Below are 9,864 nucleotides of genomic sequence, written 5' to 3'. Positions count from 1 at the left end.
TGGGTGCCTCAGAAAGAAGACTGTTCCTGTGTTTCTTGGAAATGAATAAAGGACCATAACACAGACTGTCTCCAAACTTTCATAGTGACCCACATAGCAGGTGTAATCCTTACTAGGGTTGATCCCCTAGAACTTTCTGAACTCTTATGTACGCTCTGTGAGGGGAGAGAATGTGTCTTTCTTGTATTATCACAGTATCTCAACTGTCTGGCAGTATTAGTTTCTGGTGCCCAGTAAACATTTGTTGAGTTTAGCAAGTGAAAAAAAAATTATCTAGTAAATGACAGAAAGATCCTGGACATGTCTCAGAATCCTAAATAAATGTGACATTGCTTACAGTGATTAGGGACAATTTCTATCTATTAATATTATGATAATTCTTGGCACACTAGTGTTAGATCTAGGATGCAAGAAATTATTTTTAAAAGTGGATGAAAGGGCACTCTTATTGTCCTCTGAGTGTAGAAATAAAGTTACGTTTGAGGTCACCATTTTAGAGTCTGATGATCCGCAATGTGATTCCCACCAATAAGGACAGAATTACTCAAGGAGAAGGATGAGTATCTGAAAGTCCTCCCATCCACACACTTTCTATCTCCCTCCCCCAAAATGAAGCTGTCCTGTCAGCTCGTTATCCACTATTTATAACGAGGCTGCCACATTTTCAGAGACTAAAAAAATCAGGAGCCAAGGAGAAATGTCGATGTGAGAGACCTTAAATGAAGTGACAATAAAAAAGGAATTGCTAATACCAGGAGTTCCCTCCCTGGGAGAAAGCTGTCAGGGCCAGTGCCCAGGGCTGGGAGATTTATTGATACTAAGTGGATAGCGCCCTAACCAGGGGTGATTATCAAAGAGGTTTGAGTGAACCGAGGATGGAGTTGGACAGCCTGCACCATGCAGTGTGTGGGTTTTCCTGCCCTCGCTGCTTCCTGCCCTCCTGCCTCCCCAAGAGGGAATTCCTGGCCTCGTTTTTTCACTCGCACTGATCGTTGGACACATTCTGCTACAGAATCTCTTGGAGGCAGGGACCTCAGAATCTGATACTCTGGCAGAGTTTCCTGAATGCACTACCTTCTATCTCTGCCAGGTCTTTGCTGCTGCTGTTTCTTCTACCCGGAATAATCTTAGGCACATGTAACTGTACCAAGTCCCTTCTCCTAGCTGAAACCTGTTTATGGTTCATTGTCAAAGCCGACATTTCCTCTTGGAAGCCTTCTTTTAGGTACCCAAAGGCTAGGGTTAAGCGCCCCTGTCTGCTCATCACTGACACGGCATGTAAGTTGAATTGGTATTGCCTAGTTGATTGTCAGTCTCTCCCACTGTCAAGGTGACAATCCTCATGGTTGGGGATTGCCTGGTTTACTACCGTATCTCCATTGCCCAAATAGTGTCTCATGCTATATGTGGAATGCTGCTGGGTGGATGGGTGGAAGGGCAGATGGATGGATGAATAGGAGAATCTGTACATAGACGTGTGTGTATATGTGCTCTTCCCAGGAATGAGAGGAGAATACAAATGAATCACCCAATTTTTTTTTTTTTTTTTTTAGATATCAACAGACCCTGATGCAGGAATACCTCTTTATCTAGCATCCGGGGAAGGCCTAGTACTACATGAGATTTTCCAGAAACTAAAGCCAACATGTGTGCCTAGACCATTTTTGATATCTATGGCATATCACAGAGAGTCAGAGCTCAAGCCCTGTAGTCAGAACAGTAGAGGTCATTTCTCAGCTATGCCTTGTGTTGGTTCTGGGCCTCACTTCCCCAGTTTGTAACCTACCTCATGGGAAGAAAGGAGTTAATGCAAGGAAATGTCCCTGGTGTAGTGTCTGGCACTTGCTAAGTGATTAAATGTCGGCTTTTGGCCTGGGCAATATCTCATGCCTGTAATCCTAGCACTCTGGAAGGTTGAGGCCAGGTGGGTTGCTGGAACTCAGGAGTTTGAGACACCCTTGAACAAGAGTGGTGGGTGTGGTGGTGCACACCTATAATCCAGCTACTTGGAAGTTGAGGCAAGAGGATTTCTTGAGTCCAAGAGTTTGAGCTTTCTGTGAGCTATGGCAGCAGGACACTGTACCCAGGGTGACAGAGGGAGACTCAGTCACAAAAAAACAAAACAGAAAAAATGTCAGCTCTTAATTATTACCACCAGAAAGCGTTATATACAGCAATGCTTTCTTAAAAGAATATACTACACATTGTCCAGCCGTCTGTGAGTCATTGTCAACATGATGGGAGTCTGTGCTTGGACCAGCACACAGCAGAGCCCCAATTTACTTTTTATGTCCCATCTCTTCCCTCCTGCTTGTCGTACAGTCTCCAGATCCAGCTCCCTGTCTGATCCCTCATCAACTCTATACTAGGGAATGAATTCGCATGGCAAGTTAAAAATTGGATCTTAAATAACTCAAGGCTCCAAAGGCATCTAGTTTTAGGATATTTTTACAATAGAATCCAAAAACTCAGAGCCTTACTTGCTTTCTGGGCTTAAAAAAGTACACTGGAGGCTGCTAAAAGTTGGACCAGCAAATAACTAAATTGTTGTCAAATCAGTAAATGTTTTCCAAGCAATTAGACTGGAATCTAGGATGTTGGGGCCTGAAAGGGCATTAATATTATAGAGGCCAAATTGTCATTTTACAAATGCAAAAACTGGAGCCCAGGAGAGTGTGGATTAACTTCAGACTCTACTCAAACTCTATGGTGATAAAACCAAAAAGACAACCCTTCAGGCGTTCTGGCAGCTAATCAACTACTTTTTCTCCAGGACCATGCTATCACTTCTTTTTTCTCTTTTCCCCTAGTCTTCAGTATCTTGGTTTTTTTACTTCAAAATATTAAGGTGTTGCAAATGTTTTCGCTACATGGATAGAGTTTATAATGCTTCAGTCAAGGTTATGTGTGTGCCCAGCACCCAAATCTCTCTTGATTGACTATTTCTAGTTAACAGATTCAAATTAGCTGGAATGCTTTACTACACTAGTAGTCATATTTCTCTTTGTTCTCTCACAGGCTTTGGTCCCACACAGTCTTGTCTCTCTGTTTTTGCTCAGTTTGGCTGAAACATGGAAGACGATGTTGAGCTCCTCTGAGAGCCAGGGCCACGCCTATAAATCCAGGCCAGGCTACCTCCAAGCTATGCTCTTTTAGGGAGCAGTGGGTAAATGTGTGCTCTTAGCCATAGAGCATAAAGCATTCCTTTTAAGAGAAGAGAGATTTGCAGAAGCAAAAAATAGGAAGATAATCTGCAGGAGAAAAATGTTTGGCCCCTCGTGTGCCTGAGGATTTGGCATGCCTTCCTGCTTTCATTTCTTCCACCCCTTCCCAGCCCATCTCCTTCCCTGCTGAAGTCCTAGCAAGAAATGCCACCGATGAGGGCCCCAGAGGCCCAAAGTAGATGTGTGAAACCACGGAGACGATGTGAGGGAGTAGATCTGGAACAAAAGATTTCTATCCCATGGGATAATAATTCATTACAGCAAGGGGAGAGAAAAAGATCCTAAAAATACTGTAGAGAGCATATTATAATATTTTAACAAGGTTTATGGGCTCCCCATATACACTTCACCCTCTAAGATGGATTGTGCATTTTGACAAATCTATATTTAACACAGGGAGAATAATATATGATGTATGCTTTCTGGTAGAGAAATCATATTTATGGAAATCATGATTCTAGTAATTACAACAGACATATAAAGACAGTGCCTATTGTGGGCTGTGGACAGATAGTGTCCTTATTGGGGTGAAAGAGAATATAGTGTGAGTGGTAGAGGATAAATAGGTACCCTATCAGTCAGGTCAGGAGAGTAAGAAGTCCAGGTGACACAACAGTCATCTATTTTCAGGTACAGTCCTCCTCATCCCCTACCACAGGTCATGTGACTCTCTCATCCAGTGTTTATCATTCATTCATTTATTCATTGAGTATTTATCAAGAACCTACAGTGCCTTAGATGCCTTGCTGGCTTTTGGGGCACACATGAGACCCCTATTTTCTTTTGTTTTATTAACTTTTTTAAATTTTCAGATAAATGTGAGGGTGCAAACAACTGGGTTATGATGTTTGCATTTGTTAGGTAGAGTCCCTCTTGTAGGTGTGTCCCACCCGCAGGAAGTGTGCCATGTGTCCTTACACTGTGCCCATTAAGTGGGAGCACATCAATCCCCCTCCCTCCTCCCCTCTACTCCCTTCTTGCTTCCCCCTCCCTCTCCCAACAACTTGAATTGAATTGAGTTTTTCTTTTATGCAGGCATGTATTAGATTTTCTGCTGGTTGTTTGTATTAGTATTGGGTACATTGGATATTTGCTTTTCCATCCTTGTGATGTTTTACTAAAAGAATTTGTTTCAACTCCATCCAGGTTAATACGAAACATGTAAAGTCTCCATCTTTATCATGGCTGAATAGTATTCAGTGATATATTCCTGTGTTTATGGGCACTGGGTTCTTTCCACATCTTGGTGATTGTAAACTGAGCTGCAATAAACAGTCTAGTGTGAAAGTCCTTATAATAAAATGATTATTTTTTCTTCTGGAGACCCCTATTTTTGAGGATTCACATTAACTCAGATAGCCATAAATATATGCAAGAAAGCCAAGAAAATTATCAGATAAAATAAATAGAGTATGAGAAATAAGATAAGATGATGTGATACAAACTCATGAAGTTCAGGAGAGGAGGTGGGGTCACTACTTAGAAGAGGTGATAAAATAAGGCCCATTCAAGGAGGTAGGATCTGAGCTGAGGTACAACTGCTGAGAAGGAGTAATCTTTACAGAGAGGTAAAGGGAGAGCAGAAAGAGAACAGCTAGTGCAGCCTCCCGGCAGAGTGAGCTTGGAGCCCTGAGAAACAGTGCAAAGGCCAGTGTGATAGAGAAGGGAGCGAGGAGATTGATGTAAGGTAGGAGAGGCAGAGGGGCAGGCTGCTGGGGCTCTGTGTCATGACCAGAGGATAGGGGATTATTCCTGTGTGCAATGGGACACCTTTGAGAGGTTTTGCATGAGGTAGGGAAGTAATAGGTTTTCATTAATAAGATCCATCTGGCTTCTATATAGACAATGGATTTTGTTATTGAAAACATAATGCCATAAAACTCAAGGTCACCACCTTCAGATACCAGGAGGATTATGGAATGGGCTAAGAACAGGTATTCCATGAGGTTCTGGTTGAGTGGTCCAACAATGTGCCAGTCATGCACAATGTGCTACTTGAGAGGTAGTGAGGGCCCAGTACCTGGAAGTATGCAGGCAGATGTCAATGGTCACCTGTCAGGTTTCCTGCAGATGGTTTGCTGGTTGTCAGTGGAAGTGGCACAGATGACTTAAGTGGTTCAGCTAGAGACAGACTGATAACTGAGACTCACAATAGACAATTGGGAACTAGTGCCTAATTGAATTCTTTAGTGCAACATGGCCCAAAAGATTTTCGGTAACATGTTAAAAGCATTCACCAAGAAAGGAAGTGAGAACAAATAAATTGACAAAATTTGTGTTCAAGTTGAACAGAATTCTTTACAATCTTTTATGCTGCTTATGTGCAGTATAAAACTCCAAGACAAAGACAGAGTATATACCATTTCCCAATTCATTTATCCAAAGAAGGATTTTCTTTTCTAAGACACATCTTGTGGGACTAATGTTTCATGGAACACATTTGGGCAGTGCTCACATGGCATAATTTGAGACCCCATACACACAGGTCATGTGGGGTTATGTGAACAGATGAATATGGTGAAACAACAGAATATCTAGGAGGGTCAACATTTTTATTCTAAAAGAAAAAACTGATAATACCTAGCCACACAGTTGTGATGAGGACTGTGTACATGAAAGGACTGCAAAGCACTCCCAAATACTGTTACTGTAGTGAGGATGACCGACATCTTTACCATCTGCTTTGGGAATGTAGATTTCAAGTACTGGGGATGGTCTTGGTGTCGGGCCCTCCACTGAGGCAAAGATTGTGAACTCTCATCCTGTATCACAGAGTAAAATAAAGTTTAGGAGCTAACTGACCTGGAGTATGATCCCATAACTGTGGTCTTACTAGCAGTATATCCTACACAGTGGATTCCATGGAAATGTTTACACAGCTAAGTTATTACTAGGGCTGATATACTGGGAGAGGGGACTAGCACAGAGTGTAAACACAAAATGAACATCATCAGAGAAATGTATACTGAGGGGTAAGAGCCAGGCTGAGGAAACCAACACTTGTTTCCTTAATCACGTATCGGCAGCAATAGCCGAAGATGTTCCTCTTCCTGTAGCATCTTCTTATACTTTGCTTTGAAGTCATGGACAGTATAATGGAAAGATCAATGAAATAAGAGTCAAGCTATCTGTTCAACTCAGATATGTCCTAGCCCAGATGCTTTGAACAGGTTCACTAACTTTCTAAGCCTTGGTTTTCCCCTTTAAAAAATGATGAAGGCATTGCTTTCTTAGCTTAACAGGGTCATTATAAAAAGTGAGATAATATGTGAAAATGCCTTGTAACATGGCTGCTATAATTAATAATTATACAACAACACCTGAAAGGTAATAAGTACCTAATTAAATTGGATTTAGACAGTCAGTTTTTCAGGAGATTGTCTGGGTTGGATGGACAGTTGGATAGATGGGTGAGTTGAAAGGAAGGATAGATGGATGAGTTGGTTGGATGGGTAAATGGCTAGATGATGGATTGATAGGTGATGGGTTGGTTGGATGAACTAGTGGATGGATTCATTTTGGAACATCTGAATGCTCGTTCACAGAATCTTCTATCCGTTAATCCTTCCTTTCTCTTCTTCTAGTCTGTTCCCAGTTCTCCAAAGGAGTCTACGCCATCTTTGGGTTTTATGAACGTAGGACTGTCAACATGCTGACCTCCTTCTGTGGGGCCCTCCATGTTTGCTTCATTACGCCAAGCTTTCCTGTTGACACATCCAATCAGTTTGTCCTTCAGCTGCGCCCAGAACTGCAGGATGCCCTCATCAGCATCATCGACCACTACAAATGGCAGAAATTTGTCTACATTTATGACGCCGACCGAGGTAAGCCAGGACTTAGGGGAAGGAGACTGATGAGAAATAAAAAGAAAATTGCCACCAGGGAAGAGAGTGATGCCTCACTACCCCCTTGAAAAGCATAGGGGATGGTCCAAGGGCTTTATTTTGGTGAACTTATTTTCTGATAGTTAACTCTAATTCATAGTGTGGAAACAGATCCTTTGAGAGAGCAACCCTCTTAATGCACCATGTCCCTCTACAGCTTACCAAGTTTCCGCAGCTTCTGAATCCAGACTCAAATCTTCAATTGACTTATTCATTGTTCATGCCACGATTGTGAGGGATGTAGACTCTGGAATCAGACAGACCTGGATCTGAATCCTAAATTCTCTCCCCTCTAGTTGCTTAACTTTGGGCAAGCTCTCTCTGCCTCTGTTTCAGCATTTATGCAATGGTGATAAAATTCTCTCTGCCTTCAGTTACTCATGTCTGTAATGAAGATAAAAACAGTCTAGTGGTGTGAAGACTGAATGAGGTAATTGACTACAAAGTCAATTCAGAATGCAGTGTTCAGTGCTGGCAGTGTAGTAAAGACTCAGAATTCTCTAGATGCGTACGTTAGATACTATCATCATCGTCATCGTCATGCTTCTCTGGCCTTCTGATTCTGCCTCCTTTGAATTTTACAACACATTTTCCAAATGTTTCCTATCCTTTTTTCTTCTCTGTATCATTCCTCATGCTATTCTGGATTTCTGGAATGCATCTCTCTTCTCAAATCTACATATGTAAATCCTTTCTCTTATTTGCAGCCTGCTCAAATACCATTTTCTGTATTCCCTGATTCTCTGCATGGGAACTTTTTTCTTTTTTCTAACCCCTGTGGTGTTCACCTTATATGGTTCTCTTTCCCCTGGTATACTGAAGAGTCCTGTAAGAACTTAGTCATTGTTAGTGTAAATAAATGAGCAGGTCATGCAAGGCCTGGAAGCCAGCTGAGGCTGAGCACTATTGCACTGATGTGGTTGCCTGCAGGGAGTCTTAAAAGACTTCTGAGCAGGAGAGTGGCTTGTGAAAGTGGTTTTTCAGGCAGCTAGGCAGGCATTATTCAGATGGGCAAGGAGCTAGCAGAAGGAGAAACCAGAAGCACTCAATTTTCTTCGATTTTCCCCTTCCCTCTCCTTATTTTGATGATTTCCTTTCTCAGCCAGCAGCCTTTGTGGGTGTCACCTGGAGAAGGTGTATTTCAGGATAGCTTTGTGGCATAATGAAGCTTGAGGCCTGAGAGTGTTGAAGCTAGAAAAATGTTACTTTCCTTGTGGGGTCAGCAGAAACACCCACGTTCTCAAAAGGGCTCTATCTCCTTCAGAACTCACAGCTCTGCCATTTTCTAGCTGTATGACCTTGGATGAATGGCTTCCACAGCTGTAAACCAGGGGTATAATAATACCTACCTCATAGGGATAAATGGGTTAAAGATGGGAAAGCTGGCAGAACGGTGCCAATACACAGTAAATTTTAATAAATATGAAACTTAACACATCAGACAACTTGTACTGAAATAAAAAAAGATAGGAAGGCTTATAACAGAGTCAATATATAAATGTCAGTCTGTAAATGATTCCTGAGGCTAGGCAATGTATAGGTCACTACTGAAGATAGATGAGCAGTGTCATTGAAAGTCACAAATGACAAAAATACAAAAGATTGATTAATAACGCAAGAGCAAAGTAACCATTTGTGATGAGCAGAATAATAACCCCTTCCCCAAATATATTTACGTTGTAATGCCTGGCAGCTACAAATATGCCTGTGTTATGTGGCAAAGGGGAATTATGGCTACAGATGGTAGTAAGTCTGCTAATCAACTGACCTGAAAATAGAGAGATTATCCTGGATTAGTGGGGTGGACACAATGTAATCACAAGAATCTTTAAATACGGAAGCTGGAGTCAGAAGAGTTAATGTCAAGGTGATGCAATGTCAGGAAGACTCAGCTACCATCATTAAACTTGATGATGGAAGGGGCTGAATGCCAAGGAATGCAGATCTCCCCCAGAAGCCCGAAAAGCAAGAAAATGAATTTTCTCCTAGGACCTCCGGAAATCACCACAGCCCTGTTGTCATCTTGATTTTAGACTGGGAAGACCTATCTCAAATATCTGACCTCTGGAAGTAACAGATGATAATAAATACCTGTTGTTTTCATCTACTCACTTTGTGGTGATTTGTTGCATTAGCAGTAAGAAACCAATATTTCATTTAAGTCTCCAAAACGAAATGGAGCTATGTTGAGTAATGGCTCCTCCAGCCATTTAGGCATAAGTCAGAAGGGAATAGTTTAATTCAGTACACGTTTATTGAACACCTACTGGGGAGAGACAAAGTACTAGGTATTAAGGATATTATATTAAACATTCGCACACTTGATTAACAGTTATTAGGTATCTATTTAGATTCTAGATTGGCCCATTTAGTAAGCAGTTACTGAATGCCCAATAATAATAACAGCTAGCATTTATAAAGCACTGGCAGGTATCAGCGCCTGCCATGTGTCAAACATTCTCATTTATTCCTCAGGATGACACTGAAGTGGGCACTCCTTACATCACCACTTTATCTTTAGAGAAACCAAAGTTGGAGAGGCTGATGAGGCTGTCCAAGGTGATTACGCCAGTATGTTGGATTTGAGCCTCCAATTATAGTTTTAGTCAATCCATCTATGATGTTCTGGGAACAGAAACACAGCATCTGACCTCTGAGTTCAGACTCCTGCAGCCAAAGCAAGCTGGACCTGAGCTCAGTGGAGGGATAGGGTTGGGAGCAGGGAGGGAGGGTGGGTGCGTGATGGAAGTGAGGGG

The 9,864-nt window shown here is 41.9% G+C and overlaps 1 protein-coding gene across 1 annotated transcript in view; it reads left to right on the top strand.

Moving 5' to 3' along the window:
• The window catches only part of GRIA1 (glutamate ionotropic receptor AMPA type subunit 1), a 311,205-nt gene that overhangs the window by 143,376 nt on the left and 157,965 nt on the right, over positions 1-9,864 (top strand). Inside the window, exons 3-4 of the mRNA XM_003782253.2 lie at positions 6,809-7,048; positions 7,266-7,339. Of these exons, the coding sequence (XP_003782301.1) occupies positions 6,809-7,048; positions 7,266-7,339 (314 nt within the window). The remainder of the gene's footprint in view (positions 1-6,808; positions 7,049-7,265; positions 7,340-9,864) is intronic.

Source organism: Otolemur garnettii, unplaced genomic scaffold, assembly GCF_000181295.1.
Source record: "Otolemur garnettii isolate 467f Iridium unplaced genomic scaffold, OtoGar3 scaffold00003, whole genome shotgun sequence".
NCBI lineage: Eukaryota > Metazoa > Chordata > Mammalia > Primates > Galagidae > Otolemur > Otolemur garnettii.
This window is presented reverse-complemented; position numbering and strand designations above follow the sequence as displayed.